This window comes from Salvelinus alpinus, chromosome 15 (genome assembly GCF_045679555.1).
Source record: "Salvelinus alpinus chromosome 15, SLU_Salpinus.1, whole genome shotgun sequence".
Classification (NCBI taxonomy): domain Eukaryota; kingdom Metazoa; phylum Chordata; class Actinopteri; order Salmoniformes; family Salmonidae; genus Salvelinus; species Salvelinus alpinus.
The window spans coordinates 1,619,899-1,637,531 of record NC_092100.1 but is presented as its reverse complement, the minus strand read 5'-3'; the positions used below and the strand labels follow the sequence as shown (position 1 = coordinate 1,637,531).

The window sequence follows — 17,633 nt, the reverse complement described above, 5'->3', positions numbered from 1 at the left end:
CTATATCTACTGTACTATATCTACTGTCACCATACTACTGTACTACATCTACTGTACTATATCTACTGTCACCATACTACTGTACTATATCTACTGTCACCATACTACTGTACTATATCTACTGTCACCATACTACTGTACTATATCTACTGTACTATATCTACTGTACTATATCTACTGTCACCATACTACTGTACTATATCTAGTCACCATACTACTGTACTATATCTAGTCACCATACTACTGTACTATATCTACTGTACTATATCTACTGTCACCATACTAATGTACTATATCTACTGTCACCATACTACTGTACTATATCTACTGTCACCATACTACTGTACTTTATCTACAGTACTATATCTACTGTCACCATACTACTGTACTATATCTACCGTACTATATCTACCGTACTATATCTACTGTACTATACTACTGTACTATATCTACTGTACTATATCTACTGTCACCATACTACTGTACTACATATACTGTCACCATACTATTGTACTATATATACTGTACCATATCTACTGTCACCATACTACTGTACTATATCTACTGTCACCATACTACTGTACTATATCTACTGTCACCATACTACTGTACTATATCTACTGTACTATATCTACTGTCACCATACTAATGTACTATATCTACTGTCACCATACTACTGTACTATATCTACTGTCACCATACTACTGTACTATATCTACTGTACTATATCTACTGTCACCATACTACTGTACTATATCTACTGTCACCATACTACTGTACTATATCTACTGTCACCATACTACTGTACTATATCTACTGTCACCATACTACTGTCACTATACTACTGTACTATATCTACTGTCACCATACTACTGTACTATATCTACTGTACTATATCTACTGTCACCATACTACTGTACTATATCTACTATCACCATACTACTGTACTATATCCACTGTCACCATACTACTGTACTATATCTACTGTACTATATCCACTGTCACCATACTACTGTACTACATCTACTGTACTATATCCACTGTCACCATACTACTGTACTACATCTACTGTCACCATACTACTGTACTATATCTACTGTCACCATACTACTGTACTATATCTACTGTACTACATCTACTGTACTATATCTACTGTCACCATACTACTGTACTATATCTACTGTCACCATACTACTGTACTATATCTACTGTACTATATCTACTGTACTATATCTACTGTACTATATCTACTGTCACCATACTACTGTACTATATCTACTGTCACTATATCTACTGTCACTATATCTACTGTACTATATCTACTGTCACTATATCTACTGTACTATATATACTGTCACCATACTACTGTACTATATCTAGTCACCATACTACTGTACTATATCTACTGTCACCATACTATGGTACTATATCTACTGTACTATATCTACTGTCACCATACTACTGTACTACATCTACTGTACTATATCTACTGTCACCATACTACTGTACTATATCTACTGTCACCATACTACTGTACTATATCTACTGTCACCATACTACTGTACTATATCTACTGTCACCATACTACTGTACTATATCTACTGTCACCATACTACTGTACTATATCTACTGTCACCATACTACTGTCACTATACTACTGTACTATATCTACTGTCACCATACTACTGTACTATATCTACTGTACTATATCTACTGTCACCATACTACTGTACTATATCTACTATCACCATACTACTGTACTATATCCACTGTCACCATACTACTGTACTATATCTACTGTACTATATCCACTGTCACCATACTACTGTACTACATCTACTGTACTATATCCACTGTCACCATACTACTGTACTACATCTACTGTCACCATACTACTGTACTATATCTACTGTCACCATACTACTGTACTATATCTACTGTACTACATCTACTGTACTATATCTACTGTCACCATACTACTGTACTATATCTACTGTCACCATACTACTGTACTATATCTACTGTACTATACTACTGTACTATATATACTGTACTATATCTACTGTCACCATACTACTGTACTATGTCTACTGTCACCATACTACTGTACTATATCTACTGTACTATATCTACTGTCACCATACTACTGTACTATATCTACTGTCACCATACTACTGTACTATATCTACTGTACTACATCTACTGTACTATATCTACTGTCACCATACTACTGTACTATATCTACTGTACTACATCTACTGTACTATATCTACTGTCACCATACTACTGTACTATATCTACTGTCACCATACTACTGTACTATATCTACTGTCACCATACTACTGTACTATATCTACTGTCACCATACTACTGTACTATATCTACTGTACTACATCTACTGTACTATATCTACTGTCACCATACTACTGTACTATATCTACTGTACTATATCTACTGTCACCATACTACTGTACTATATATACTGTCACCATACTACTGTACTATATCTACTGTACTACATCTACTGTACTATATCTACTGTCACCATACTACTGTACTATATCTACTGTACTATATCTACTGTCACCATACTACTGTACTATATCTACTGTCACCATACTACTGTACTATATCTACTGTCACCATACTACTGTACTAAATCTACTGTCACCATACTACTGTACTATATCTAGTCACCTTACTACTGTACTATATCTACTGTCACCATACTCCTGTACTATATCTACTGTACTATATATACTGTCACCATACTACTGTACTATATATACTGTACGACACTACTGTACTATATCTACTGTCGTGGGTCGGGGGTGCTGTCGTGGGTCGGGGGTGCTGTCGTGTGCCGGGGGTGTTGTCGTGTGTCGGGGGTGTTGTCGTGTGTCGGGGGTGTTGTCGTGTGTCGGGGGTGTTGTCGTGTGTCGGGGGTGTTGTCGTGTGTCGGGGGTGTTGTCGTGTGTCGGGGGTGTTGTCGTGTGTCGGGGGTGTTGTCGTGTGTCGGGGGTGTTGTCGTGTGTCGGGGGTGTTGTCGTGTGTCGGGGGTGTTGTCGTGTGTCGGGGGTGTTGTCGTGTGTCGGGGGTGTTGTCGTGTGTCGGGGGTGTTGTCGTGTGTCGGGGGTGTTGTCGTGTCTCGGGGGTGTTGTCGTGTGTCGGGGGTGTTGTCGTGTGTCGGGGGTGTTGTCGTGTCAGGGGGTGTTGTCGTGTGTCGGGGGTGTTGTCGTGTGTTGTCGTGTGTCAGGGGTGTTATCATGTGTGCGTACCTCTGTGGCTGGCCCGGAGGCTCTGCTCTGCGGTGTGGTGCAGCTCCTGGAGACATGGTGGTCTGGTGGAGGGCAGGAACACATTCCTCTGGAGAAGCCATGGAGACACGTAGTGGTCTGATAACTTACACTCTACATCCAGATCTGATACCGCTGTGGAGGGGGGAGAGGAGCGAGATGCATGAGAACAGGAGGATGGGTGGTGTTTAGGCAGAGCAGGGTTCCGAATGATCTGTATGAAACCAATCTGAGGTGAAAGGCTCCATGAGTTCTGTGAACATAAGGACTACCAGAGAATAAAATGAACTCGGCATGACCTATAGGGTTGTGATTACGCTAGCTAAATCACATCCACACGACCTGGTCTACAAGCTAAATCACATCCACACGACCTGGTCTACCAGCTAAATCACATCCACACGACCTGGTCTACCAGCTAAATCACATCCACACGACCTGGTCTACAAGCTAAATCACATCCACACGACCTGGTCTACCAGCTAAATCACATCCACACGACCTGGTCTACAAGCTAAATCACATCCACACGACCTGGCCTACCAGCTAAATCACATCCACACGACCTGGTCTACCAGCTAAATCACATCCACACGACCTGGTCCACCAGCTAAATCACATCCACACGACCTGGTCCACCAGCTAAATCACATCCACACGACCTGGTCCACAAGCTAAATCACATCCACACAACCTGGTCCACCAGCTAAATCACATCCACACGACCTGGCCTACCAGCTAAATCACATCCACACGACCTGGTCCACCAGCTAAATCACATCCACACGACCTGGCCTACCAGCTAAATCACATCCACACGACCTGGTCCACAAGCTAAATCACATCCACACAACCTGGTCCACCAGCTAAATCACATCCACACGACCTGGTCTACCAGCTAAATCACATCCACACGACCTGGTCTACAAGCTAAATCACATCCACACGACCTGGTCTACCAGCTAAATCACATCCACACGACCTGGTCTACCAGCTAAATCACATCCACACGACCTGGTCTACAAGCTAAATCACATCCACACGACCTGGTCTACAAGCTAAATCACATCCACACGACCTGGTCTACCAGCTAAATCACATCCACACGACCTGGTCCACCAGCTAAATCACATCCACACGACCTGGTCTACCAGCTAAATCACATCCACACGACCTGGCCTACCAGCTAAATCACATCCACACGACCTGGTCTACCAGCTAAATCACATCCACACGACCTGGCCTACCAGCTAAATCACATCCACACGACCTGGTCCACCAGCTAAATCACATCCACACGACCTGGTCCACCAGCTAAATCACATCCACACGACCTGGTCCACCAGCTAAATCACATCCACACGACCTGGTCCACCAGCTAAATCACATCCACACGACCTGGTCCACCAGCTAAATCACATCCACACAACCTGGTCCACCAGCTAAATCACATCCACACAACCTGGTCCACCAGCTAAATCACATCCACACGACCTGGTCTACCAGCTAAATCACATCCACACGACCTGGTCTACCAGCTAAATCACATCCACACGACCTGGTCTACCAGCTAAATCACATCCACACGACCTGGTCTACCAGCTAAATCACATCCACACGACCTGGTCTACCAGCTAAATCACATCCACACGACCTGGCCTACCAGCTAAATCACATCCACACGACCTGGTCTACCAGCTAAATCACATCCACACGACCTGGTCTACCAGCTAAATCACATCACATAACCAGGCTAGCCTGTCACTACTGCTACAGAGCTGTATATAACCAGGCTAGCCTGACGCTACTGCTACAGAGCTGTAAATAACCAGGCTAGCCTGTCGCTACTGCTACAGAGCTGTATATAACCAGGCTAGTCTGTCGCTACTGCTACAGACCTGTATATAACCAGGCTAGCCTGACGCTACTGCTACAGAGCTGTATATAACCAGGCTAGCCTGTCGCTACTGCTACAGAGCTGTATATAACCAGCCTAGCCTGTCGCTACTGCTACAGAGCTGTAAATAACCAGGCTAGCCTGACGCTACTGCTACAGAGCTGTATATAACCAGGCTAGCCTGTCGCTACTGCTACAGAGCTGTATATAACCAGGCTAGCCTGTCGCTACTGCTACAGATCTGTATATAACCAGGCTAGCCTGTCGCTACTGCTACAGAGCTGTATATAACCAGGCTAGCCTGTCGCTACTGCTACAGATCTGTATATAACCAGGCTAGCCTGTCGCTACTGCTACAGAGCTGTATATAACCAGGCTAGCCTGACGCTACTGCTACAGAGCTGTATATAACCAGGCTAGCCTGACGCTACTGCTACAGAGCTTTGTAAGTACAGTAATATAAAATGATAGGTGTGCCATGCACGCACTTAAGCAAGCAAGAAAAGCCCAGAAGAAGAATGTATGCTTACTCAAAGTGCTGTTACTGAGCTTCCTGTAATAATTCTGGTCGTGCTATGGTAAATGCTGGGGCATTTGAGCGTTACGCTGTAAACTTCAGGAGTATGAAGTTCAGTTACAAGACTTTCAAAACATTAGGATCTGTAGAAAGTCATGGTATTAAGATGAAATCATCCTCATATTGTAACTGGTCCAAGGTATTGTCTATTGTACTGTGTTATTGTGTTATTGTATACACAGCCAGATTAAAGGCAGGGATTTCAGTTTGAATTCAATCCCCTCTGATTCCAGGGATTTGACCCAGAATGGGACCATGTAGATTATGACTGGCCCTTATGTCCACAACATGCTGTTTGTTTCTCTGCATCATTGACGTTTCTCCACAGTCTGCATTTCACAGAATTAGAAAGAGGTCCTACTTCAATTTAGATGACCCATATTTCTTATGAAGTGTAGCTGGGCATGACAAGGCAGATATTTGAATAACAACACATTTGACAGGTGGCCGGGGTCAGTTACTGGAAAACAAAAGATGTAGGAGCACTGGGGGGGTGCTAACACTGAATAATACCATATACCCCCCCCGGCTGGGAAGAGGGGCACCATACACAGAAGTGTGTCACCAGCAGTGAGTAGGCTACAGGATCGGAGGATACTAAATTGTTTGCCTTAGACAACTTTGTTCCAATATTTCTGTAAAAGCAGTGATATTTATTCCCATAGAAATTCGTTATGGATCCATAACTAAATCAACATCTGTATTTTGAAAGAGTATTTTTTTATGATTATTTTATTAACAAAATGTGTTTGTTTATTAGGCTACAATAAATACTGTAGTAAACATGGGAAAGTGCCCAATTCCTTACATAAGGGAGAGCAGGCCATGTCTGCACTACAGAATGCGGGGTAAGTGGGAGACCGAGGTTCAAATCCCCGTTGGGGAGGAAGGAAATAAATTAATTTGTCCTTGTAAATAAGAATTTATTCTTAACCGATTCCATAGTTGTGATGTCTTTGCTATTATTCTACAATGTAGAAAATAGTCAAAATAAAGAAAATCCTGGAATGAGTAGGTGTCCAAACTTTTGACTGGTACTTGCTTAAATAATTAGATTAATATTATGGTGTTTCTGTTCCATGAAAAACTAAAAACCCTCCGTTTCTGATAGAATGGAAAATATGGCGCTGTATGTGATTCCATGTGTTATTTCATAGTTGTGATGTCTTCACAACATAGTAATGATATCTACACAACATAGTTGTGAAGTCTACTACAGAATTAGACAGACATTACTCAACACTAGTGAGACTCATTTCACCTATGGGCCTACAGTATATCGAGAAAAAATTTTTAAATGGTGTGACTCTCCGTCAAAATCAATTTAGAGGATTGGAGGACTCTAAATTAATATCTAAGGGCATTTTCCGTTAGATATTCTCAGGGGCTTTTATAGCATTCTAAATTAATTAATAATAATCACTTTGTTTAAAAAGTAACGATATTTTGGAGATTTCGTTTTCATTTAACATAGAGTGAGCGAGAAAAGGGCAAAAAAAGCAGACGTCACTTGCTTATAGTCAGTCAACATCTCAAGAATATCGTGGCTTATTTGAACAAGTAATTCATTATGGACATTTTGAAATAGTATTTTTATCATCATTTTATTAACGAAAGCATAAAGATGCTGGTGAAGAAATACAGGACTGTACAGTATATGCTTTTACATTTGGATAATAAAGCATTTTGAAGATAAGCCACCTGCATTTGTTTATTAGGCTACTGTGCAGTCTGACAAGTAAACATAGCCTACAGTACATACTGTAGTAAACATGTGAAAGTGCCCAATTCCTTACATAAGGGAGAGCAGGCCATGACCAGACTTTCTCGGTGACCTCAAGTACTCATTAACTCGGTCTTTAATGCTTTTTGGAGTTGCATCAGTCATGGACGGTATCTTCTGAGACACCGTATTATTGATGAACACACGGAGGTTCACTGGTAAGCCACATTTGCCTCGGGATCCATCCCAGTTTGTATTCTGTGCCCACTCGTGGTATCTCTTCGGTTACAGAACCTTGGAATAGCAGAACAGGATAACGGTCCGGACGGCCCTTGCTGTGCCTGGTGAGCAGGTGGTCAAGTTCTGTGGTCAGAGGAGGAATAGAAATGTCAGGGTGAACCGACGACCTGATGAACCCGCCACGTATGTTGACTCTGCCTGCCGGAGGGGGAGTTCCAGAGCTCACAGGTGTGCCTGGCGTGGATTCTGACTCCATCTGGTTCCTCTCCCTTTTCAATGGGTCATTCTCCACCCGACTCTCCGCCCGACTCTCCACCCGACTCTCCACCCGACTCTCCGCTAATGAGGAGTGACTCTCCGCCAATACCCCCTGGCTCTGGACCAATACATCAGCAGTACATTTCTCCATCTGCTGGTCTGCCATCAATGACTTCATATCAGTCTTCAAAGTTTGAATCTGATCCATGAGCACCTTCAGATGAGCAGAATGGTACCGCCCCCATCTATTACAGTGGCCTATGATAGAAACAGTAGATCAATTATGAATTACAAGTGACTCCAACACACAAATGCTGTACACATTTTAAGAATCTAGCTTAACAAACCGCTTTCTTGGCAACCATGTGTTTTTTCAGTGCGGCCCGTTGTCCAGCCCTTTGTCCACTGATCTCCACGGATGGTTGTCTGATGGTTGTCTGATGGTTGTATGATGTTGTCCAGCCCTTTGTCCACTGATCTCCACGGATGGTTGTCTGATGGTTGTCTGATGGTTGTATGATGTTGTCCAGCCCTTTGTCCACTGATCTCCACGGATGGTTGTATGATGTTGTCCAGCCCTTTGTCTACTGATCTCCGCGGATGGTTGTCTGATGGTGTCCAGCCCTTTGTCCACTGATCTCCACGGATGGTTGTCTGATGGTTGTCTGATGGTTGTATGATGTTGTCCAGCCCTTTGTCCACTGATCTCCACGGATGGTTGTCTGATGGTTGTATGATGTTGTCCAGCCCTTTGTCTACTGATCTCCGCGGATGGTTGTCTGATGGTTGTCTGATGTTGTCCAGCCCTTTGTCCACTGATCTCCACGGATGGTTGTCTGATGGTTGTATGATGTTGTCCAGCCCTTTGTCCACTGATCTCCACGGATGGTTGTCTGATGGTTGTATGATGTTGTCCAGCCCTTTGTCTACTGATCTCCGCGATGGTTGTCTGATGGTTGTCTGATGTTGTCCAGCCCTTTGTCCACTGATCTCCACGGATGGTTGTCTGATGGTTGTCTGATGGTTGTATGATGTTGTCCAGCCCTTTGTCCACTGATCTCCACGGATGGTTGTCTGATGGTTGTATGATGTTGTCCAGCCCTTTGTCTACTGATCTCCGCGGATGGTTGTCTGATGGTTGTCTGATGTTGTCCAGCCCTTTGTCCACTGATCTCCACGGATGGTTGTCTGATGGTTGTATGATGTTGTCCAGCCCTTTGTCCACTGATCTCCACGGATGGTTGTCTGATGGTTGTCTGATGGTTGTATGATGTTGTCCAGCCCTTTGTCCACTGATCTCCACGGATGGTTGTCTGATGGTTGTATGATGTTGTCCAGCCCTTTGTCTACTGATCTCCGCGGATGGTTGTCTGATGGTTGTCTGATGTTGTCCAGCCCTTTGTCCACTGATCTCCACGGATGGTTGTCTGATGGTTGTCTGATGGTTGTATGATGTTGTCCAGCCCTTTGTCCACTGATCTCCACGGATGGTTGTCTGATGGTTGTATGATGTTGTCCAGCCCTTTGTCTACTGATCTCCGCGGATGGTTGTCTGATGGTTGTCTGATGTTGTCCAGCCCTTTGTCCACTGATCTCCACGGATGGTTGTCTGATGGTTGTATGATGTTGTCCAGCCCTTTGTCCACTGATCTCCACGGATGGTTGTCTGATGGTTGTATGATGTTGTCCAGCCCTTTGTCTACTGATCTCCGCGGATGGTTGTCTGATGGTTGTCTGATGTTGTCCAGCCCTTTGTCCACTGATCTCCATGGATGGTTGTCTGATGGTTGTCTGATGGTTGTATGATGTTGTCCAGCCCTTTGTCCACTGATCTCCACGGATGGTTGTCTGATGGTTGTATGATGTTGTCCAGCCCTTTGTCTACTGATCTCCGCGGATGGTTGTCTGATGGTTGTCTGATGTTGTCCAGCCCTTTGTCCACTGATCTCCACGGATGGTTGTCTGATGGTTGTCTGATGGTTGTATGATGTTGTCCAGCCCTTTGTCCACTGATCTCCACGGATGGTTGTCTGATGGTTGTATGATGTTGTCCAGCCCTTTGTCCACTGATCTCCACGGATGGTTGTCTGATGGTTGTCTGACGGTTGTATGATGTTGTCCAGCCCTTTGTCCACTGATCTCCACGGATGGTTGTCTGATGGTTGTATGATGTTGTCCAGCCCTTTGTCTACTGATCTCCGCGGATGGTTGTCTGATGGTTGTCTGATGTTGTCCAGCCCTTTGTCCACTGATCTCCACGGATGGTTGTCTGATGGTTGTATGATGTTGTCCAGCCCTTTGTCCACTGATCTCCACGGATGGTTGTCTGATGGTTGTCTGATGGTTGTATGATGTTGTCCAGCCCTTTGTCCACTGATCTCCACGGATGGTTGTCTGATGGTTGTATGATGTTGTCCAGCCCTTTGTCTACTGATCTCCGCGGATGGTTGTCTGATGGTTGTCTGATGTTGTCCAGCCCTTTGTCCACTGATCTCCACGGATGGTTGTCTGATTGTTGTCTGATGGTTGTATGATGTTGTCCAGCCCTTTGTCCACTGATCTCCACGGATGGTTGTCTGATGGTTGTATGATGTTGTCCAGCCCTTTGTCTACTGATCTCCGCGGATGGTTGTCTGATGGTTGTCTGATGTTGCCCAGCCCTTTGTCCACTGATCTCCACGGATGGTTGTCTGATGGTTGTCTGATGGTTGTATGATGTTGTCCAGCCCTTTGTCCACTGATCTCCACGGATGGTTGTCTGATGGTTGTATGATGTTGTCCAGCCCTTTGTCCACTGATCTCCACGGATGGTTGTCTGATGGTTGTCTGATGTTGTCCAGCCCTTTGTCCACTGATCTCCACGGATGGTTGTCTGATGGTTGTCTGATGGTTGTATGATGTTGTCCAGCCCTTTGTCCACTGATCTCCACGGATGGTTGTCTGATGGTTGTATGATGTTGTCCAGCCCTTTGTCTACTGATCTCCGCGGATGGTTGTCTGATGGTTGTCTGATGTTGTCCAGCCCTTTGTCTACTGATCTCCGCGGATGGTTGTCTGATGGTTGTCTGATGTTGTCCATCCCTTTGTCCACTGATCTCCACGGATGGTTGCCTGATGGTTGTAAGCTCTGCAAAAACACATTCACATTTTAGGTGCACAATTATCGAGTTAATTATACAGTATGCCTACACATTGAAAGGTTACATCCCTCCGATTTTTTTTGAATATAAAATGCTTTGAAACCAAAATACCTTTAGTTTTGGTGATCCTCTCAGCTCTGGCTCATTTTCAAGTCCTCTCGTGGTTACGGTCCTAACCCTGGAACGGGTAGCACCATAGAAAGAATCTGGTGGATACAGTCCTAACCCTGGAACGGGTAGCACCATAGAAAGAAGCTGGTGGCTACAGTCCTAACCCTGGAACGGGTAGCACCATAGAAAGAAGCTGGTTTGATGAAAACGATGTCTATTTCGTCTGGTTTTTTTGGTCGCAATGTGATTATTTTTTGATTAACAGCTCGTTTTTGAATGGTAACTGTGTTAAGGGTGGAGTTTTGGGCGGGGTGATGAAAGGTGTGACTTTCAGGTTACAATAGGCTTTAAGTATACAGCAGATTGCCGTTTGTCCTCACTTTGATTATACTGTAGCACCATGACCAGGATCTCTATCCATTTAATTGAGCAGACTAGGGCATTCCGGAGGAACGGAAAATCTACTGGAGACATTTTAAAAATACTGGTAGACTTGGGGATTTTGGTCACGAACAGTGCTATTCGCAAACACTACCATCAGATGCCTGTTCTACGCCAAACTCGAAAGCCCAGGAAAATGAACAGGTACAGTAGGCTACCATACTTTAATGTAGACCTAATAAACTAAAAACAATTCTTAAATAAATTGACTGCTGGTCTTTACTGTACGCTGCACATTTATTGTATTTGTATTTCATGTCCAGGTTAGAAGCTGTTAAGGAGCCTTTTGGTCCTAGACTTGGCGCTCCGGTACCGCTTGCCGTGCGGTAGCAGAGAGAACAGTCTATGACTAGGGTGACTGACCATTTTATGTCTGACCATTTTATGGGCTTTCAGGAAGCTTGGCCCCAGTGATGCACAGGGCTGTACCCACTACCCTCTGTAGCGCCTTACGGTCAAATGCCGAGCAGTTGCCATACCAGGTGGTGATGCAACCGGTCAGGATGCTCTTGATGGTGCAGCTGTAGAACTTTGAGGATCTGGGGACCCATGCCCAATCGTTTTAGTCTCCTGAGAGGGAAAAGGTTTTGTCGTGCCCACTTCACGACTGTCTTGGTGTGTTTGGACCATGATAGATCGTTGGTGATGTGGACACCAACTTGAAACTCTTGACCCGCTCCACTACAGCCCTGTCTATGTTAATGGGGGCCTGTTCGGCCCGCCTTCTCCTGTAGTCCACGATCAGCTCCTTTGTCTTGCTTACATTGAGGGAGAGGCTGTTGTCCTGGCACCACACTGCCAGTTCTCTGATCACCTCCCTATAGGGTGTCTCATAGTTGTCGATCAGGCCTACCACTGTTGTGTCGTCAGCAAAATTAATGATGGCGTTGGAGTCGTGTTTGGCCACGCAGTCATGGGTGAATAGGGAGTACAGGTGGGGACTAAGGGCACACCCCTGAGAGACCCCTGTGTTGAGGATCAGTGTGGCAGACATGTTGTTGCACCCACCTGGGGGCAGCCCGTCAGGAAGTCCAGGATCCAGTTGCAGAAGGAGGTGTTTAGTCCTAGGGTCCTTAGCTTAGTGGGCACTATGGTGTTGAACGCTGAGCTGTAGTCAATGAACAGCATTCTCACGTAGGTGTTCCTTTTGTCCAGGTTAGAAAGGGCAGTGTGGAGTGCGATTGAGATTGCGTCATCTGTGGATCTGTTAGGGCGGCGGTTTGGAGTGGGTCTAGTGTTTCCGGGATGATGATGTTGATGTGAGTCATGACCACCCTTTCATGGCACTTCATGGCTATCGACGTGAGTGCTACGGGGCCCTGGCAATCCATCTGGCTCCACGGCTTTATGAATGTTGACCTGTGTAAAGGTCTTGCTCACATCGGCTACCAAGAGCGTTATCATACAGTCATCCAGAATAGCTGGTGCTCTCGTGCAGTCTTCAGTGTTGCTTCCCTCGAAGCGAGTATAAAGGGCATTTAGCTCGTCTGGTACAATGGTTCCGCCTTTAAAAGTTGTGAGCTTACACCGCGGGACTTAGAGGTACCCAGCGTCACTGCTTCATCGCTCCAGACAACCCAAGGGGCAGTTAGAGCACTCATTATGCATTTGGGTCCCAAGGTTTTGATATGACCAATCATGTCGAGTGGTTCCAATGATGAATTTAATGCGGAGCCACCCCTCCCTTGTGGCTTTCAGCAAAGATGGCTGACAAAACATTACGGGGAGGCAAATGTAAGTAGTTATTACATCATAACGAGTCAAGCAAAACATGTACAATTGAGGAATATGTTAGTTAAAGTAGAGACAAACGATTGTGCATATTTTTTGTCATAAAGTTTAATTTATGAAAATCGCTATTTTGCAAGTGTTTTTTCTTTCTTTCTGTCATATCCAGGTGTATCAAACTCCATTCTGTGAATGGTGCTGTGTCTGCATGTATGTATTACAATTATACACTTCAACAGTGTTCCACTCCTGCGACATCAATGATTACACATTGCAACTATGCAATAGACTAGAAACATGATTTTTTAAATTGATATACACAGAATAAAATAACAGAACATCCTGCCACACATGGAGTTTGAGCGGATGCTTGGGACTCGGCTTGCTTGATCTTCTTACTTAAAATTTTTTTTTTGCAATTTTGAGCATATTGCTCAAGGGCCACGGTTGATTCGTCTGTGAAGCTGACATTGAATGTCTCGCCAGCTTTGATCCATGCCTGGGCCTGCAGGACGCAAAGTTATTTGTTTGTCAGATGAATCATTGGGTCGAAACAACTACAGAACAGCAGAAAACAAGTGAACACACATGGTTAATGTTCTGATCATTAAAAAAATATGTATATGTACAGTTGAAGTTGGAAGTTTACATACACTTAGGTTGGAGTCATTAAAACTCGTTTTTCAACCACTCCACAAATTTCTTGTTAAACTATAGTTTTGGCAAGTCGGTTAGGACATCTACTTTGTGCATGACACAAATCATTTTTCCAAGAATTGTTTAGACACAATTAATTATAAGTGAAATAATCTATCACAATTCCAGTGGTCAGAAGTTTACATACACTAAGTTGACTGTGCCTTTAAACAGCTTGGAAAATGCAAGAAAATTATATCATGGCTCTAGAAGGTTCTGATAGGCTAATTGACATCATTTGAGTCAATTGGCGGTGTACCTGTATATGTATTTCAAGGCCTACCTTCAAACGCAGTGCCTCTTTGCTTGACATCATGGGAATATCAAAAGAAATCAGCCAAGACCTCAGAAAAACAATTGTAGACCTCCACAAGTCTGGTTCATCCTTGGGGGCAATTTCCAAACGCCTGAAGGTACCACGTTCATCTGTACAAACAATAGTACGCAAGTATAAACACCATGGGACCACACAGCCGTCATACCGCTCAGGAAGGAGACGAGTTCTGTCTCCTGGAGATGAACGTACTTTGGCGCGAAAAGTGTAAATCAATCCCAGAACAACAGCAAAGGACCTTGTGAAGATGCTGGAGGAAACAGGTACAAAAGTATCTATATCCACAGTAAAATGAGTCCTATATCAACATAACCTGAAAGGCCACTCAGCAAGGAAGAAGCCATTGCTCCAAAACCGCCATAAAAAAGCAAGACTACGGTTTGCAACTGCACATGGGGACAAAGATCGTACTTTTTCTAAAGAACACCATCACGGGGGTGGCAGCATCATGGTGTGGGGTGCTTTGCTGCAGGAGGGAAGGAAAATAAAATGGCATCATGGGGAAGGAAAATTATGTGGATATATTGAAGCAACATCTTAAGACATCAGTCAGGAAGTTAAAGCTTGGTCGCAAATGGGTCTTCCAAATGGACAATGACCCCAAGCATACTTCCGAAGTTGTGGCAAAATGGCTTAAGGACAACAAAGTTACGGTATTGGAGTGGCCATCACAAAGCCCTGACCTCAATCCTATAGAAAATGTGTCGGCAGAACTGAAAAAGTGTGTACGAGCAAGGAGGCCTACAAACCTGACTCAGTGACACCAGCTCTGTCAGGAGGAATGGGCCAAAATTCACCCAACTTATTGTGGGAAGATTGTGGAAGGCTACCCAAAATGTTTGACCCAAGTTAAACAATTTAAAGGCAATGCTACCAAATACTAATTGAGTGTATGTAAACTTCTGACCCACTGGGAATGTGATGAAAGAAATGAAAGCTGAAATAAATAATTCTTTCAACTATTATTCTGACATATCACATTCTTAAAATAAAGTGTTGATCCTAACTGACCTAAGACAGGGAATTTTTACTAGGATTAAATGTCAGGAATTGTGAAAAACTGAGTTTAAAAGTATTTGGCTAAGGTGTATGTAAACTTCCGACCTCAACTGTATGTATGCTGAATGGGTTGAGGCTGCTGCTGCTGACTAAATGGGTTGAGGAGGTTGAGGCTGCTGCTGACTAAATGGGTTGAGGAGGTTGAGGCTGCTGCTGACTAAATGGGTTGAGGAGGTTGAGGCTGCTGCTGACTAAATGGGTTGAGGAGGTTGAGGCTGCTGCTGACTAAATGGGTTGAGGAGGTTGAGGCTGCTGCTGACTAAATGGGTTGAGGAGGTTGAGGCTGCTGCTGACTAAATGGGTTGAGGAGGTTGAGGCTGCTGCTGACTAAATGGGTTGAGGAGGTTGAGGCTGCTGCTGACTAAATGGGTTGAGGAGGTTGAGGCTGCTGCTGACTAAATGGGTTGAGGAGGTTGAGGCTGCTGCTGACTAAATGGGTTGAGGAGGTTGAGGCTGCTGCTGACTAAATGGGTTGAGGAGGTTGAGGCTGCTGCTGACTAAATGGGTTGAGGAGGTTGAGGCTGCTGCTGACTAAATGGGTTGAGGAGGTTGAGGCTGCTGCTGACTAAATGGGTTGAGGAGGTTGAGGCTGCTGCTGACTAAATGGGTTGAGGAGGTTGAGGCTGCTGACTAAATGGGTTGAGGAGGTTGAGGCTAAATGGGTTGAGGAGGTTGAGGCTAAATGGGTTGAGGAGGTTGAGGCTGCTGACCAAATAGGTTGAGGAGGTTGAGGCTGCTGACTAAATGGGTTGAGGCTGCTGAGTAAATGGGTTGAGGTGAAGGATGGGAACTCTAAAAGGGTTGAGGCTGGTGAATAAATAGATATCTGTATTCCCAGTCGTGAGAATCCATAGATTAGGACCTAATGATTTTCTTTCAATTGACTGATGTCCTTTTATGAACTGTAAATCTTAGAAATGATTGCATGTTGTGTTTCTATTTTTGTTCGGTCTATTTGATATGTTGTTCGCTACAGTATGTATAGAGAAAGACGGAAAGCGGCTGAGTCAGCAGATGTTGGAACCATTGTCATCTTCATGACACAATCTCTATAGCTGAAACATCCAGGCCTTTTACCCAGTATGAAATCATAAAGATGTCTGGCCAAGCAGTAGCCAGGGGTTAAGAAGGACCATAATAACAAAGACACAGGGCTGGTCTAGTTCTTCTTCAGTGGTATTGTGGAGATAATGAGGGCTGGAACAAAATGAAAGTCCTGCTAATAATGAAAGAACCCGTCTCAGTGTTTTAGCATTTCAGTGCTCTGTTTGGGTGGAACACAGCACCATATTGGGACATCTGCCAGGTTTATCTGTTTCTCCACAGAGGCCCACGTGGGGAACTAACATGTAGCTCTAACTACACAACACCACACCCCCAGGTACTTTCCAAGGCAGCCTGTGTCCAACTAGCATCTTTTTCAGAGTTTGACTGCAGGAGTTCTCTCTGGAGAAAGAGTGAGGCCGACCTCGGCCCGGCCCCTCCGTCAGCCCTGTGACGCAACAGGTCAACAGTACCACAGTTCCCAGAAATGAGTCAACATCAGGAAACAAACGTTTCCAATAACATATTCTCCTGGGTGACTCGGAAAACAAATGTCTGAAACCCCAATGAAGCTCCAGAGAACAGTAAATCTCACAACATGAAATGAATAGTAGACAGCGTTCTATTAAAGCACAGAGAAGACTGGGGTGCAAAAAGCCTCTTTATCAGGGCTGTTCTTTAACTCTTACACCTCACAGATGGTCCTGGTTAGAAGGCAGATACAGTCTCCATTCAGTTTTAGATTTCATGCTTCTCTGATGTGCAATAAACCAAAACACACTAACTCAATATGAACTGCTGTTAGAGATTATATAGCAACACATTCAGGAAATCAGTTGGTATAAAACTAGTCACTCATTGGTTGATATCATTTTCCCCCGGAGTATATGAAAACAATGTCAAGGTCCGTCTTAGGTCCAGCTCATCTTAACAATACTGTTCTCTACCTAGGACAGAGCTATCATCTCATAGGACAGAGCCGTCACAGGCCATTAAACCCACCTCTGTTCTCTTAGCGACAGGCTGAGTAGCGGGGTTATTTAACCATTCTTCCCTGATCCTCGCTGGTGCACAAAGTCTGACTCTGTT

At 44.3% G+C, this 17,633-nt stretch overlaps 1 protein-coding gene across 5 annotated transcripts in view; it reads right to left on the bottom strand.

The window, feature by feature from the left end:
* nhsa (Nance-Horan syndrome a (congenital cataracts and dental anomalies)) overlaps positions 1–17,633 on the bottom strand; it is a 112,746-nt gene that overhangs the window by 79,628 nt on the left and 15,485 nt on the right. For all 5 annotated transcript variants that reach the window (XR_011667924.1, XM_071342242.1, XM_071342244.1 and 2 more), the window contains exon 2: positions 3,279–3,431. Coding sequence is in view for 4 of the 5 variants with exons in the window: in XM_071342242.1 (XP_071198343.1) it covers positions 3,279–3,431 (153 nt within the window). In the remaining variant the exon portion in view is untranslated. The remainder of the gene's footprint in view (positions 1–3,278; positions 3,432–17,633) is intronic.